General features: G+C 46.1%; 1 protein-coding gene across 4 annotated transcripts in view; it reads left to right on the top strand.

The window, feature by feature from the left end:
• The first annotated feature begins 2,877 nt into the window (after positions 1–2,877).
• Positions 2,878–17,389, top strand: part of PPP1R16A (protein phosphatase 1 regulatory subunit 16A) — a 40,534-nt gene continuing 26,022 nt past the window's right edge. Inside the window, exons 1-3 of one of the 4 annotated variants that reach the window (XM_058179096.1) lie at positions 2,878–2,989; positions 4,611–4,988; positions 15,215–16,592. In XM_058179096.1, coding sequence (XP_058035079.1) covers positions 16,343–16,592 — 250 coding nt within the window. In that variant the 5' untranslated portion in view covers positions 2,878–2,989; positions 4,611–4,988; positions 15,215–16,342. Of the gene's footprint in view, positions 2,990–4,610; positions 4,989–11,667; positions 11,805–15,214; positions 16,593–17,389 lie in introns of those variants that run through there. The other 3 variants (XM_058179098.1, XM_058179097.1, XM_058179099.1) reach the window with 3 other exon arrangements.

Here is a 17,389-nt window from a genome sequence, read left to right as displayed (position 1 = left end):
GGACATCTCTACCCTCTTCCATTCTGGACAAATGGCTGTTTCTAGTGGTGGAGGAAGGAAAAGCTGTGGTCCATTCTGGAAGATTGCATAAACATTAATAAATATATATTTTTTCGCCATGTACATGTATACATCCAAACTAGACTGTTGTTTCTCTGTGTGTCATATACTATATGTGGGTATATACATAATTTTGTATTTATTTATTTAGTCACGTTTATGTAGTGGATATTGTGGGCGGAGATCCTCTGAGAGCTGTATGCAATGAAATTTCATTTTAATGTATGCCAATTAGTGTAGATTCAAAGTGACAATAAAGTTTTTTTTAAATTTAATTTTGTCACAACAGTATACGTAAACATCATAGTAAAAAAAGAAAAACATATCATGAATATATATATATATATATATATATATATATTTGTTTTCTGAGGTTTTCACGGGTGTTTGTATATAGGTCTTTGGTTGTTCGGGTTTTCTCCCGTGTAAAATTGGAAGTGTCTTGGCGACGTTTCGACGAAGTCTCATTCGTCATCTTCAGGCTTCAGCTTCGTGCTTCTGGGATCCATCGCCTCACATGTAAAAAACTCATTCCAGTTCATAGAGATCATAAAGAAACAAAACTTACAGCCCAGCGACCTACTCGTGAGCTTTGATGTCATATCCCTCTTCACCCAAGTGCCAATCAAAGAAGCCTTGACAGCTATCCAAAACAAATATAACCCCCCCAAGCACATACTAGATCTGACCAACCACTGCCTATCCAACACATACTTCATCTATAACGGACAAAAATACAAACAAATAGAAGGCGCACCCATGGGATCACCCCTCTCACCTGTCATTGCCAACCTCTACATGGAACACTTTGAAACCCAAGCACTAGAAAATCTGATCACAAACCCAAACTCTGGCTCAGATACGTAGACGACACCTTCATAATCTGGCCACACGGGAAAGAAAAACTTGAAAACTTCCTCACACACCTCAATAGCCTACACCCCAAAATACAGTTCACCATGGAAACAGAAGTTAACAACCAACTTCCCTTCCTAGATGTCTTAGTCTACAAGAAACCCAATGGCTCCCTAGGACACACCATCTACCAGAAGAAAACACACACAAACCGCTATCTGCATGCACTCACACCACCACCCAGCACAGATCAACTCCGTAGCCAAGACACTCATCTCTAGAACAAAATGCTTAGCTGATGAACAACACCTAAAACCGAACTACACACTCTCACAAACGTACTAACATCCAATGGATTCCAGAGAAATAAGATTACCAAACTAATCCAAAAGAACCCCCACTAAAACCCAAGACAGAGAGCAAGAAAATGGCACAGCCCTCCTCCCATATATAAAAGGCACCACAGACAGAATCAGCAAGATCCTCCACAAACATAACATCAAGACAGCATTCTGCACAAACCAAAAATATCCACCATCCTAAGAAACCCCAAAGACAAAATTGAGTTAGAAAATCAAGGAGTATATGAAATCCCATGCACCGCCTGCCCCACCACATACATTGGACAAACCAACAGAAGAATAAGTGCACGATTGAAGAACACAAGAACTCATTCAAAAGAGGAACCAACTTCTTCCCTGGTCCAACACTTTAAAGTCACAGGACACGATATTGACTTTAAAAAGACCAGAACTATCGCCAAAACTGAACACTTTAACAACAGAATAATCAGAGAAGCCATCGAGATAGAAAAACGCCCACACAGCATGAACAAACGAGATGATACCTCCCGCCTACCAGCCATTTGGAAACCTGCCCTTATTGACAAACGTGTCCCTAACACGAGGAATGACACCAGACCCACACTCACGAGGTCCACACAGGATGTCACCACCACACATCCACCCAGAAAGCAGACCCAAACCCACACTGATCAGGAAGCACGACCAAGGACCAGAAGCCAGACCGCAGCTGCAACATTAGCCATTTCAAACGCCTCCAATCCATACATGCAGCAGACTGACACCCACTACGAAGATGTAGCACGACCACGAACACGAAGCCAAACAGCAGCAGTGCAGCTCACCAGCTCAAATCCCCCTGCAGCACAGATTAGACTGAGCACAACCAAGCCCCCACCAACACAGGACACACCCCCAGCCAATCAGAGCACAGAAAAACCCCCATCCAATCAGAGCACAGCCAAGCTCCCACCCAATCAGTTCAAACCCCACTAGCAGTTAAAAGGAAGAAACAGCTGCGATCACACATTGCTCCCAGAAGCACGGTTGAAGCCTGAAGATGACGAATGAGACTTCGAAACGTCGCCAAGACACTTCCAATTTTACACGGAGAAAACCCGAACAACCAAAGACCTATATATATATAATATATATAATATAGATAGATATAGATATAGATATAGATAGATATAGATATATCTATATATCTTTATCTATATCTATATATCTATATATATCTATATATAGATATATAATATATATAATATATATATATTATTATTATTATTATTCTGTTATTATTCTGTCCTGTCCTGTCCATTCTGGTCCATTCACATGCTCTGTTCTGTTCTGTTTTAGATTTTCCCAGCACAAATTGGACCTTTTAAATCCATTTATCAAGCTCCACCATGGATTCCATGGGATACCCTTGCTGGCTTTCTCCTTGCAGCTCAGCAGATAAGAGGCTGAGTCTCCAACCATCCAGATGTGTGGGACTACAACTCCCATCATCCTCCGCTTTACTCAGCCTGAGAGCAGCTTCAGGCAGATAACTCCGCTTTTTCGCCACCTGGCGGCCACCCGCAGTTCTGCAGACCAAGCTCTGACCGTCTCATGCTTCCTGGAGCTTTTTTGACCTCGCTCAATATGGCGGCGGCGGGGGAAAGCCTCCCACTTCCGGTCCTCGGCGGAAGTGTGCCTGGTTGCCATGGCGGCGATGCCGGGCCTAGCGGGAGACGCGCGCTTCGGTGGACGGCCGGCGTGGAGTCGAGGTGAGGTGAGGGGGCGAGGCGAGGCGGGTGGGGCGGCGGCGGAAGTGAGTGGAGGTCTCCTTCGAGGGGCCCGGAGGTCAGGGATGGGGCTAGGGGGTCACTCGATGGGGAGAGGAGTCCCGGATTTCCTGGGGAGGGGGCGCCTTTGGCCTTGTTGCTGGCGGGCGGGCCGAGGGGGCGCCGGAATTCCCCCCTGAGGAGGGTATCCGGGACCTTCCCCAGTCCGGCCATTCCGGCTTGGTCACCGCTCCCATCATCCCCAGCCAGCACTGGCCTGAAAGGAAAGGGGGTGCTTGGATGATGGAGGGTGTAGTCCAAGACCCCTCCCCCCCCAGTGATGTGTTAGGTGGTTCAGTTCATGGCCTTGGGGCTCCTGCGGGTGGAAAGGCGTGGGGGGGAGGAGCCACCGAAGGGGCAGCTGGATGAGAGGCCACCAGGAGATCCCGCCACTCTGGACTAGGTGGGAAACCCCCTTCTCTCCCCTCCCTCCCCTTCTGCTGCTGCTGATGGGGAATCAGGAGAGAGGCTCAGCCCCATGGGCCAGAGAGTGGGCTCTGGGATGAGGGAGTCTCCCCAGCAGGGTTTCCTGGTGGTCTCCCATCCAGTATATGTGTGGGTGGCTTTATTTAAATTGATTGGCCATGCACCTTCCCATAGGATGGTGGTTTAACAATATTAAAAAAATAAATCTATATAGAGTGCTGCAAAAATACAAAAGTACAAAAATAGCTAAACGATGGGGAGAGAGGGAATAGGATGAACATGGGGGTGGCTGGGATTTGTGTGTGTGTGTATGATACACACGTGTTCATACACACACACACACACAATATTAATTAATTTGTAGGTGGCCCATCTCACCTTAAGGTAACTCTGGGTGGCTTCATCTGATACTAATCAATCAACCTACCTGAATGTTGGAAGGGACCTTGGAGGTCTTCTAGTCCAACCCTCTGCTCTAAGAGGAGACCCCCAAACAATCCAAGGGCCTTCTAGGGCTGACCCTTCCTTAGCAGGGCTGGATCTCTTGGGGTGGTTATCAGTGGGTTGCAGGAACCCCCAGGCAATGTTCCTGACTTAGGGATGGAGGGAAGTGAGTTTGCGAAACGCACCAAGCGTCTCCTGCAGGAACTTATGAATAGTCACGGGTTTACTAATCGAGATCTTCGAGTACTCTGGTGTAATCAGTACAAAATATTTTACTAAAATATCCCAAATCTCTGCTGAAATAAAGCCGATGGCTTCATCCTTTGTTTAGTTGACTTTATGCTCTTGGCAATTCTGAAATATGGGTGAAGCCCTTATTTATATTTAGCAGATGTAAGTTTTTGGAACTTTCTTAAATTATACTGGTATAATTATACCGTTTTCTTTCGGCAAAAGTATCATTAGAAAACCCCTTTTCCCTTTTCAAGCAATTCCATTTACGCTGATTATACATTGGTCAATCCCTTGGCAAGCTTGATTTAATGGCTGGGTCTGTTTCTCCTCTCTAGCAGGGGGTGAAGCAGCTGGCAAACGGCCTCTTGTAAACATACCAGCCATTGTTGGGTGTGTGTTGGCAACTCACAAGGCTTTGCTTCTCTCCCTCCCTCCCTCTCTCTCTCTCTCTTTCTGTCAGCATTTCCCTGGGTCAGGAGCTGCTCTGCTCTGCTCTGGTTCTCTGCTTCCTGTCTTCAGGGCAACTTGGAATTCCTGGGTTTGGAGCAGTTGTTCTTAAGAGATCCTTTCCCCTTCGGATGAGCGGTTCAGATTTTGGGGATGAGCGGCTTGAAGAGGCTCCAAAGAGCAGTGGCTGATGATGTTATGTATGCATGCTGACAGCAGCAAGAAAACTCTATGCCCAAAAATGGAAGAACACTTTGATTCCCACAATGGACAAATGGCTGCAAAATTGGATGGAGTTAGCAGAGAGGGCAAAATTGATTGCTTTGATTAAAGGAAAAAAGAACACAATTTCGTTTTTATTTGGAAACCATTTCTGGACTTTGTGCTTGAGGTGGGAGAAAAAAACCCAAAAGTTTTGTTTTGCTGATGAGATAGGATAATTGTTATAGTAATGGCTAGGTATTATTATGCAAAAGTAAAAAGCTGAGGTTGTATGTTATTACCCTATTCTACTGCACCGAAAAGAATCAAAAATGCTTTCCCTTTTCTTTCCCTTTCATCCTACACTTTTTTCTTCTCCTCCCTTTTCCCCCCATTATTCTCATTTTCCTTTGCATTTCTGTATATTTTGATAAGCTAATAAAAAATTTAAAAACCAAAGGGCAGTAACTGGTTCCCCTTCTCCCCCAAGCAGAATAGTACCTGGGGAAAAGGTGTGATGGAAAGTTGATTTGGTGGAGAACTAAAATACTGATGGGTTGTGTCCCAAGACAGTGTGTTGTGTATCAGGCCCAGAGAATAGCACTAGCTCTTAGACTTATATATGGCTTCACAGTGCTTTTACAGCCCCCTCTAAGCGGTTTATAGAGTCAGCCTCTTGCCCCCAACAATCTGGGTCCTCATTTGACCCTCCTCAGAAGGACGGAAGGCTGAGTCAACCTTGAGTCAATCAGGATCGAACTCCTGGCAGATCCTTCATTCTGGGCCACTGTGAGATAGAAGAGGCCATAGTTTTGGTGCGCTTGCGGTTTGTGGTATAGGAGCCCCATTTTTGTTTCTGGTGCATGCATGCTTTCTTGGTCCATTAAATGCAGGGACTCCCCGACTTGCAACCATTCTGAAAAAAGTGACTTATGACCATTTTTCATACTTACAATCGCTATAGCATCCCCAGACACTTGGCAATTGGCTCATACTTAGATAGTTGCAGGGTTCCAGGATCATTTGTTCCCCTTTGTGACCTTCTGACAAGCAAAGTCAATGGAGGAGCCAGGTTCACTGAACGACCGTGTTACTATTTTTTTATTTTTTTTTTTATTCAAAAAGTTTTACAAAATTTTTTTTCCCCCTTTCCCCTCCTCCCTCCTTCACAACCCCTCCCCCGACTTCCCGGAACGAGCACAAGGTATAGTTAAAAATAAAACAAACATATGCTAAAAAAATTTCGTCCCAACTTAATTATACCCCTACAATCATCAATTCCTAACTTCCCCCAAAAACAATCAAAAATAATACATCATAATCATTCAAAACAGTCTGATAACTCTTAGTCTGATATCTACGTTGAATATAGTCAATCCATTTTTCCATTCCTTTAAGTATCTTTCTTGTATTGTCTTTCAAAAGGCTGATATCTTCGCCATCTCAGCCAAATTGGCAACTTTCAATATCCATTCTTCTATTGTTGGTACTTCTTTTTCTTCCAATATTGTCCTATTAGTAATCTTGCTGCAGTTATTAGATTTAAAATCAATTTAGTCTCAATTACTGTACAATCCGTAATAATTCCCAACAAGAAAAATTATGCAGGAACTTTATCTTCTTTTCAGAACATTTTGTAAAATCCACCAAATTTTTATCCAAAAGGCCTTTATGTCCTTACAAGTCCACCAAATGTGAAAATATGTAGCGTCATCACAATTACATCTCCAACATTTTGCTTGCATTTCTGGATACATACACGATAATTTTTTAGGATCTAGATGCCATCTATAAAACATTTTATAAAAATTTTCTCTCAGATTCTGTGCCTGCGTGAATTTAACATTTCTAACCCAAATTTTTTCCCACGTTTCCAATAATATTGGCTCCTGAAAATTTTGTGCCCACTTTATCATACAGTCCTTTACCAAGTCCCTTTCAGAATCTATTTCAAGTAACACATTATACAATCTCTTTATATGCTCCTGAGACTGATTTCTAATTTGCTTTACCAAATTTCCCTCGTTCTGCTCTATACCAATTTTCTGATCTCCCTTCCATCTAGCACGTAGTTGCTCATATTGAAACCAAGTATAATTTTTCCCTTCCTCTCTTAATACTTGCAGAGATTTTAACTGCAAATTACCTCTTTCAGTATACAAAAGATCTTTATATGTAATCATTTCCTGATTCTGTTCTATGTTTATATTTTCTACTGTATGTCTAGGACTTGCCCATATAGGAACCTTATAATTTAGTTTATAAGAGTATTTTTCCAAACACGCAGAAGGGCATTTCTTAGCACATGATTTTTAAAGGCCTTATCCACTTTTTTGTCATAAATTAAATATGCATGCCATCCATATAGCAAATCATAACCTTCTATATTCAAAATTCTGTCCTCTGTTAAATTAAACCAATCACTTATTGCAGAGAGAGCAGCTGCTTCATAATATAATTTAAAATTAGGCATTTTAAACCTCCCTTTCCGAGAATCTTGAATTATTTTCATTTTAACCCTAGCTTTTTTACCTTCCCATATAAATTTGTTAATTCCCTTCTGCCATTCCTCAAGATTCTTATCTTTCTTAATTATTGGTATCATCTGAAAGAGGAATAAAAATCTAGGTAAAACATTCATTTTAATAGCAGCAATTCTCCCCAGCAAAGATAATTGCAATTTTTTCCAAACAATCAACTCCTTCTGAACTTTTTGCCATAAAACCTCATAGTTATTCTTATACAATTTCACATTTGACGACGTAATATAAACCCCTAAGTACTTAACCTTCTTTACAATTTCAAATCCTGTTACTTCCTCTAGTTTTTCTTTCTGTTGTCTGGCCATATTTTTTATTATCACTTTTGTCTTTTTCTGATTTACCTTAAACCCTGAGACATTCCCATATTGATCAATTATTTCCAACAAAGATTTACTAGAATTTATAGGGTTTGTTAAAGTAATCACCAAATCCGTGTTACTATTAACAACTGCTGTGATTCACTTAACAATTGTGGCCAGAAAAGTTGTAAAATGGCTCAAAACCCATTTCACGACTGTCTTGCTTAGGAACAGATATTTTGGACTCAATTGTGGTCATAAGTCAAGGACTATCTATATATATATAGTCTGCTTTGCTGTTTGTGATTTGGTCATATCCAGGCTGTGAAATGGGTTTTTACTCAGGGTGGCATTGTAGCCATCTCCCTCCCTCTGCCCACATCTCTCCCGGTCAGAAACTGAAGTGCCAACTGCCTTCTGGTCCTTGGCCGGAGGCAGGCAGGTTATTATTGTGCCTTATTATTCAGACTTTTTCAAGGTGGTGAAACTGGAAACGGGGATGATGAGACTCCAACATCTACTCTTCTGCCTGCGGGGCTGCCTCTTCGGCTTTCTCAGACCAGGTTTTGTCCAGAAATTTTGCCAGTTCCTGATTTGCTCTTCCACGTATTGGAAACCGCCCTGGAAGCTTCTTACACAGCCCTTAGGAGCTGCTCCAAAATTACCTGCCTTACATTGCTTTTCATTTTCTCCTTTAATGAAGGTGTCTTTCAGCTGGAGGCTCTCTTCTGGATGATCAAAGCCACGTTCTCCCTTTGAAGGTGGCTGGTCCCCAGTTCGTTGCTTTAGCTGCTACTTTATTTATGACATTTTTAAAAAATAGCTTTTCTTCTGAGCTGCTCAGAGCAGTAAGCTATAGAGTTTGCTCCTCCACTTATTTCTAGGGCAGCTTTTCCTGGCAGGTTATTTCCAGGTGGTGAAGTTATTTCCAGGTGCTTGGGCAGAGTTTTACAGCCGAACGTGAATCCTAGATCTTCCTTTCGCCATCGGTTCTTTCTGGTTGGCAAATTTAGCAAGGAGCGAGTCAGGTCTGGGCTGCTGTGCAGAACTCCTTCCTTTAAGAAGGTGTTCCTGACACCCGGAAGCTGTCTTTTTCCTCACAGGTGTCCTCATTCTACCTTTGCCAGAATGATGGGAGGGGCTTTGACCAGGTAACCGAAGACAGAAGCAAGCAAAGAAAGTGCCTCTTTGGGGGCAGAGGGCCTGGCTGTGCCTAGATTTTGCCGGAGACAAATACGAGTTCCGTGTGAGGCTGCTGGCTCGGAACAAACAAATACTTATTATTTGACCAGTTAAGTTTTACTAGACAGCCAGGTTTATGAGGCCTTGTAAAACAGTAATGCAGGGCTTCCAAACCTGGTAGCTTTAAGCCTTGTGGATTTCAACTCCCAGAATTCCCCAGCCAGCCAGGCTGGCTGGGGAATTCTGGGAGTTAAAGTCCACAGGCTTAGTTGCCAGGTTTGGAAAGCCCTGCTGTAATGGTCTGTGAGGATGCGCTTGGGAATGGTCAGATAAGAGAATTCATAGTCCACAGCTACATAATGACACAAGAAGAATACTAGAACAAAATAACAAAGAGTTGAAAGGGACCTTGGAGGTCTTCTAGCCCAACCACCTGCTCAGGACGAGACCTGACAGCAGTTCACACAAATGGCTGCCCAATCTCTTCTTTAAAAAGCTTCTGAAGCTCAGAAGCAGGGTGGATAAAAATCGATGATTTTAAAAAAAAATCAGATTTTTTTCAATTTAAGTCGGATTTTTTTAATTTTTATCAAATTTATTTTAATAAAATGCTTTTGGAATATAAAAATCTAAAGATAGTTTTCTATTTAAGTTACATTAATAATTTATTCAGCATGAAATGGAGCTTAGTTATCTAGCATGAGGCTGCATATTCTGCGGTGTTGAGATTGTTGGCGGGTCAACCGTGGGTCAGAGGAGGAGATGCGACAGTGGCTCTTTAAAAATTATGATTTAAATTGAGTTGATTTAAATCAAACCCACCTTGCTCTGAAGGGATGTTTCCTAGTTTCTCAGGAGTAAAAAAGATGAGTAGAAGGCTTGTACTTTCATTCTTGGAAGGTTCTGCTACTATATCCCAGCGGTCTCCAAACATGGCAACTTTTAAGACTTGTGGATTCCTCAAGGCAGCCATGAGGCCATGTTGGCTGGGGAATTCTGGGAGTTCCACAAGTCTTAAAAGTCTTAAAGTGGGCTAGTTTGGAGACCCCTGATAAAGTCTTACAATAAAGTAACGTTAGCTCCTTTGGATGCGTCTCCTACCTGGGAAGGCTCTCCCTCTTTCAGGACACTTGCCAATGGCTGAACGGATGCCCAGAGGAGGAAGGCCTGGCACTTTGGGTCTTTTCTGAAGAGGAGATGGAGGGTGGGGGTGGGGGGGGCCAATCGGGCTGTGTTTCTGATGCAAAAGAGACCAGAGGCCTTGCTTTGAATGGGGGGTGGGGGGGGTTGCAAGAAAGGCTCAGGATTCCAAAGGATCTTGATAAACCTGAACGTCGGACTCTAGCTAAGAAAACACCCCTCAGTGGTGGGAAATGCAGGGGGCTGCCCTTAGATAGGCAGAACACCATGTACAGGAACAAGGCAGGGAGCACCTGGCTCAGCAGTCATACAGGTAATCCTCAGTGACGGTAATTGAGTCCCAGTGGCTTCTTCTTCTTTTTTCTTCGAAGACCTTTCGCTTCTCTTCCATGAAGCTTCTTCAGCTCTGACTGGATGGTGGGGAATGGAAGGAACCCACCATCCAGTCAGAGCTGAAGAAGCTTCTTGGATGAGAAGCGAAAGGTCTTCAAAGAAAAGCCAGAAAGTTCAGTTGCCTCCTTAAAAGCACCTTTGGGGCAATCATGACCTGGATGATGGAGCATCTCCATAGACGGTAATTGAGGTGGGAATTTCTGTGGCCAAGGTCTTCACGGTCAAGGCACCAGGCTAAACTCAGAGAAACGGAGAGTTCTAGTTTCACTTTAGGCACAAAAGCCGGCTGGCTGACTTTGGCCCAGCCTCCACCCCCCGCCCCCCTCTCTCTGCCCAACCCACAGGGTTGTCGTTGAGCATGGAGGAGGAGGAGGAGGAGGAGGAGGAGGAGGAGGAGGAGGAGGAGGAGGAGGAGGAGGAGGAGGAAGAGGAATAGGTATGTTCACCGCCTTGAGTTACTTAGAAAAATAATAAAGGGTTGAAAATAAACAAGCCAACACAGTCCTGAAGCAGGACATCATCCAGCTGCTCTGTTGAGTAATTCTGGCACTTTTGGTTGAGGTTGTTACGCAGATCACTGTGAGTTGTTAAGTGAGGATGTATTTGCAACTTCCTGCCAGCTTTCCCATCGACTTTGCTTGTAGGAAGCCACTAAAGGAGGTCGGAAGTGGTGAGCATCTGACCGCAGGGATGCTGCCACCGATGTAAATCCGAGGACCAAGTTACAACGGCGCTGAAATGAGTGACTTATGACCGTTTTTCACACTTACGACCGTTGCAGCAGCCCCAGGGTCACTGATCAAAATTCGAATCTTGGTAACCGAGTTGTATTTATGATGGTCACAGTGTCCTGGGGGTTTCATGATCCCCTTTTGCGACCTGACAAGCAAAGTCAATTCACTTAACAACCGTGTGACTAACTTAACAACTGCAGTGCTTCACTTAACAATGGTTGAGGGCTTCTCTGTCATTTTAACACCATTGCAGTTTGTTCAGAATAGTTCTGGGTTTGATTTTCTGCGTGGGGTCTTGTCCCCAGGAGAGGAGACACAGCGAGCTCTCTCGTCTCCGGCTGCATCCAGGAGGCCTTGCATGGAGGAGCACCCAGGGCCTGCAAGCCCAGTAAATGCTGGCTTCTCTTTGCTTGCTGGGCTGCTCCTGCTCTTGCCAAATTCTTCACATTCCTGATTCCAGGAAGAGTCGGGAGTTCCTGCATACCGTATTTCACCTGGGGCAGGTTGCGTGGGTGCCCCGGCATGGCGTGGGGCAGCAGGAATGCCGCAGCAGCCGCTGCCTGACTGGTTGGGTGGGTGGGAGAGGAGGGCAGCCGCAGCTTTTCTATTATTGCTGAAACCAGGGCTTGTTAACCAGAAGGGCTCCTGGGCATTGATCAGTTGGCTTCCGAAGGACACCAAGGGCCACCGGAAACAATGGAGGAAGAGCACAGAGGTAGGACTCTTTTGGGGGGGGGTTGTTGCATTCAAACGTCAGCCCACCCCACCCCCAATGATTGATCTGTGGCCCCTGGAACTCCTGTTGCCAATCAAATGGCTCAGGGTTGGGCTAACTTTCAAAACAGGAGATCTGGTGGAGAGCTGCTTGGTTTCTCAGGCCTGATGGCAGCACCAGCAATCCTGGGGGGTCCCCTCCAGTGACTGGGAAGCCAAGGGCGGTCTGGGGCCTTCCTATTGCAGTGGATTTCTGAATATAATGAATGCAACTTTAAAAGAGAACATTTGTCGTTTCATTACCCAACTAGGGAACACCATCAATGCTGGAAGGGAGGGGGGTTCATGGGGAGAGGAAGGACTACTGTGGGGTCCTTGGTGCTCTCTGAGATTGGTTGTTTCCTTGCAGATGTTTCACGACCCAACTAGGTAACCTCATCAGTGCTAGAAGGGAGTGGGGTTTGCAGAGAAGAGGAAGGGAAGATGGAAGAGGAAGAAAACGGTGGGTTTCTTGGTGCTCTCTGAGCTTGGTGGTTTTCTTGCAGACGTTTCACGACCTGTCTAGGTCACATCATCAGTGCTAGCTTGGGTAATGAAACCTCTGCAAGAAAGCTACCAAGCTCAGAGAGCACCAAGGACCTTACAGTCTTCTTCCTCCTCTCCCTTCCTCCCCCACTCCTCAGACTTTGTTCCCTTCTAGCACTGATGTTGTCACCTAGGTGGGTAATGAAACCTCTGCAACCAGACCTGCCTCATTGTTTCTGGAAGCTCTCAGTATTGGCAAAGTATTGTCAGAAACATGCCCATTGTTTCCCCAGGATTTAGGTAACTGGTATTGCATATACTCATTGTAGTGCATGTGGGTTTTTTTTAGGAAATTATGCACCAGCATGAATTTTTGGAGGGTTTTTTTGGTAGCAAAACTCAATTTTGTAACATGGACAGATTGTGCAAATGTCTTTTGTTTGCATATAAAACTTACTTGTCTGCTTTTATTAGTCCACGAAAAGCTCCAGGAGCTATGCAGAGGGCTAATCCCACCCCTCTCTGATGTGACTGGAAATCCCTAATTGCTTTTTCCCCTCTTTGCTCATGTGGAAGATTTTATCAGGAATTTCCCCAAAATGTTTTCCAGTAAGCTCATTATGCGGCAACCAAGTACAATTACATTTTTTGAACTGGAATTTTAGGATTGCTCGGTGTGGAATTCTGTGGTAGCTCTGTGGTTTAGCTTGCTCAGGTTTAATTGTTGTAGCTTGTTTTAATTACAGGCTAAGCTGTAAGCTGTTCTGGCTGTAAGGAATCTTAGTTTTATCACGGCTGGACTAAGTCAGCTCCTTTATAAGAGCCGTTTGGGGTGTGATCAGCGTGTTAAACCCAGCTAGGTGGAGTTTGATTGGAGAAAAAAATGGGAACGTTTACATCCTCCTGAGCCATTTTGCCCCAAGTGAGTCCGGCCAGATTTTGGTGGCCATTTGGTGAGGTGGCAGATCTGCAGATTATGCTGGCTAGGAATTGTCTGCTGCTGCCTTCCTGGCTCTTGAGAGATGCAGGGTGGAGGAGAGAAAGCAGGGAAGGTCTCCGGTTCCTGGAACTTGAAGCAATATTTATTTATACTGATTTAAAATGTATCTAGGCCACCTTTAACAGGAACTCCCCAGCCACCTTACAGGTAGTCCTTGTTTTATAACCACCCATTTAATGTCCCCAAAGGGCTTTTTCCAAGAGGCAACTGGACTTTCTGGTTTGTCTTTGAAGAGGTTTTGCTTCTCCTCCCAGAAGCTTCTTCAGCTCTGACTGGATGGTGGGGAATGGAAGGATTGATCCTCCTTGCAGGCAGCTGGTCACCTGCATCGCTTGGAGGTTTATCTGTGTCCTCAGGGTCACGGCTCCTGTAGACTGCAATTCCTCCTCTGGACTTTTAGCGATACAATTTGGGATGAACACCTTTTGAATGGTAATGGGAGCAGGAATGGAGTTCCAGAGGAAAAATTAGAAATGCATCCTCTAAAAGGATGCAAATGACCAGCTGTAAACATCTTCAAAAGGAAAAACCAGAAAGGCCAGTTGCCTCCTGAAAAAGCGCCTTTGGGACACGCAGTGCAGAGGAAAACCGTAGATTTTCCCATCCTCTTTAGTGGGGGCTGAAATGGGCCTCTGCGTTTTCTCCAGTTTTTAGAGCACCTTCTCTGGGTCCTGTTTCCTCTGGAGAAGGGAGCCTCGAGTTTCTAAGAGTCTTGCTGGTTGGATGCATTTCCATCCGATGCTGCTGGCAGGGATTTGGGGGGCATTTAGAGATATTGAGCATTTTTGGGGGGACCCAAAAAGTGGTTTGGATTAAAAGCATCCTTTCTGGAGGAGTCACTTCGGTTCTGGAGGAAAATTTACTGAAGGAACCCAAATTCAGATGGAGTTTGACCGGCAGGAATGTTTGGGAGTTCTGAGATTCTTCTGACTTGGTCCTGAAAGGTTTTGGTTTAGATCAGGGGTGGACGATTATGGCGACTTTACAAGGACTTCAACTCCCAGAATTCCTGAGCTGGCTCTTTAGGCTAGAACATATGAGGAACAGTTGCTGGAATTGGGTAGGTCTGGTTTAATGGAGAGAAGGACCAGGGGTGACAGGATAGCAGTCTTCCAGTATCTCAGGAGTTTTCACAAAGAAAAGGGAGTCAAGCTATTCTCCAAAGAGCCTGAAGGCAGGACAAGAAGCAAGGGATGGAGACTAACCAAGGACAGAAGCAGCCTGGAACTTCCTGATAGTGAGGACAGTTAGCCAGTGGAACAGCTTGCCTCCAGAAGTTTTGGGTGCTCCATCACTGGAGGGTTTTAAGAAGAGACCATTTGTCTGGAATGGTATAGGGTTTCCTGCTTGAGCAGGGGGTTGGACTAGAAGACCTCCAAGATCCCTTTCAACACCTTTATTCTACCATTCTGTTACTTCTCTGGGCCAATCTGCTGTCTACACTTGGGGCCCTCAGGCACTTAAATCTTTTACAGTTTCCCCCTTAAGCCCTTAATCTGTCTCTCGCTCAACTCCCCCTGCTCTTTGTCCCAAGGCAAGGATCCCCCAGCCAGTCCCTCCCAGGGGGATTAGGTAAAGAAGGATGCAGATGCTGGGAAATGTGAAGGATGTCTAATTTCTGGAGGCTCCTGGAAAGGGAAGGGGGTCCCTGTCTGAACAGGGGGTCACCCAGGGCTGAAAAGAGCCCCCTCCTCCCCTTTTGGTAACCTGATCTGCGTTGTGTTACCTCCCAGTCATTGGCTTCCGCTTTGACTGTGGGCTAATGCTGGAGGAAGGCAGGGCAAGAGCCAGCGCTTTGTCTGGCCCAGAGGGGGCTTAGGTGTTCTGGGTGTGTGGCGGCCTCTAAGCCCTGCCTGATCGGCTTCCTTCTTCCTCCTCTGCTGCAGGACTTTCCAGGCAGCCCTTTGCTGGAGACTAGGCGGAAAGCTCAGCCCAGCGCCCCAGTAGTGCCACACGAAGGGAGGAGTCTTCAGCCGGCAGGGCTTACTCCAGCCCACCAGCCAGGCAGCTGTCCGTCCGTCCGTCTGTCCGTCGACCGGTTTGTCCTGCGGTGCTCCGGGAGAACAGCTGGAGTGAAACGGCCCCCTTGAAAGCAGCCGACGGCTCCGAGGAAGTTTTTCTTTATTGACAAATCCATTGGCTAATTAAGTTGCTAGAGGCGAGGAGGAGAGCCCATGCCTTGCGGGGAGAAGGAGAGCGAAAGAGCTCTGTCAAGGACTTTGCTCTGAAGCAGCTGCTGGGACGAAGGAAGGCTTGGAATGTGCGGCCAGCTGCCGGCTCCGCTTGGGAGAAGATGCAGCCGTGGGCTCCTTCTCTGGCAGGGGTGGCTCTGGGCCACTCTCAGGAGTGTAAGCTCTGCCCCCAGGCGCTGAAGTCCTCTTTTAGGGACGCCAGAGGAGGAGTGTTGTAAAGAGATTGAGATCGCCCTCAGAATCGGAAGTCACCTCTCTCCACCGGGACACCTGGAACGATTGGTCAAACGGGGCTGAGACCCAGGCTGAGTTTGGTGTTTGAAGGGCCGGGCCGAAGGATAGATGCTTTGCTCTTTTCCCCAGTGGGGGTCTTTTGAACATGGAGGACAAGGGCTAGCAGCAGCCCTCCCTCCTTCAGCTGGAGCCCCTCACCCTGGGCAGCCCAAGGGCCTCCCGAGCCTCCCTTTAGAGCCGCTTCACAGATCCTCCTTTTTGTGGCTACCCATTTTCACAGGTCCTGCCTGGATGAGGGAGGCAAGAAAGGGGCAGCTTTCCTTGTTAGGATTGGCACCAGCTGCGGAGAGACTCCCTTGAGTGATTAGAAACCAGCTTTCTCCCAAATTTGTGAAGATGCACTTTGACCGGCCTGGGTGTCGCTGTCTTCTTGCCAGGCTCTTCTGAAGAGTTGCCGTTGGTACTTGAGAGAGAGAGAGAGAGAGAGAGCTTTTCGGCCCCTCCACCCCTCCCCCTGCCTGCTCCCGTCCATCATTTCCAAATGCTTTGAACCACGAGTTGCAGGTGAGCTTTTGCATTTGGCCAGGCATGGCAGACCACCTGGAGCTGCTGGCTGAGATGTCAGCAGTTGCCCGGATGGGCACCCAGGAGCGGCTCAAGCATGCCCAGAAGCGCCGCACCCAGCAGCTGAAGAAGTGGGCGCAGTTTGAGAAGGACGTGCAGGGCAAGAAGGCTAAAGGGGAGAAGAGGAGACGGAGGGCCGCCAAGGAGAAGAAGGTGGCCTTTCCTGAAAACGTCCAGCTTTTGGAGGCTGCCAGCCGCAACGATGTGGAGGAAGGTAGGTGGGGGAGACGCATCTCTTCCGCAGGGGTGTTGAGACAAGAGGGTTCCAAGAGTCTCCCCAGAGTTGCGCACCTAAGACTTTCCCTGATCACATCAATTGTCTTTTGGCCTGGTGGACACATTTGGAAGGGAGAAATAGAGGTGGTCCTCCACAAACCACCACAACTGAGCCCAAATTTTCGGTTGTTAAGTGAGGCATTTGTTCAGTGAGTTTTGCCCCCTTTTTACAAACTTTCTTGCCACCATTGATAAGCGAAGCACCGCAGTTAATAAGTTAGTAACCCGGTTGTTAAGTGAATCTGGCTTCCCCATTGACTTTGTTTGTCAGAAGGTTGCAAAAGGGGATCCCGTGACTTTGGGACACAGCCACGGCCACAAGGCCCAGCCTCTGAATTTTGATCACATGATCGTGGAGATGCTACAAAGGTTGTCACTGTAAAGAAGGCTCACATGTCACTTTTTTCAGGGACGTTGTATCTTTGAACAATCAGTAAATGAATTGTAAGTTGAGGACTGCCTGTATTCTCCTTTATTGATATCTGCTGTGAGCTCCCTGTGGTGTCAGGAAGGGCATCCAGCCAGTAAATGCTCAGCTCCATTCAGCCCCAACTCTACCCCGAGTTAAGGGATTACGGGTCATACCAAGGGAGTTTTTATTGATATTTGGAAGGTTGAGTGTGTTATTCTTCCAGACCCAGCAGATGCTTCCTATGCTCTCTGGTAGCTTTTTTACCTCCCGTGCCAGGTGAGCATCAGCACTGATTCAAACCTGGTGCTGGGCTGCAGTCATCC

Source organism: Ahaetulla prasina, chromosome 3 (assembly GCF_028640845.1).
Source record: "Ahaetulla prasina isolate Xishuangbanna chromosome 3, ASM2864084v1, whole genome shotgun sequence".
Taxonomy (NCBI): domain Eukaryota; kingdom Metazoa; phylum Chordata; class Lepidosauria; order Squamata; family Colubridae; genus Ahaetulla; species Ahaetulla prasina.
Note: the sequence above shows the minus strand (reverse complement) of the source record. Positions and strands in the feature narration are given on the sequence as shown.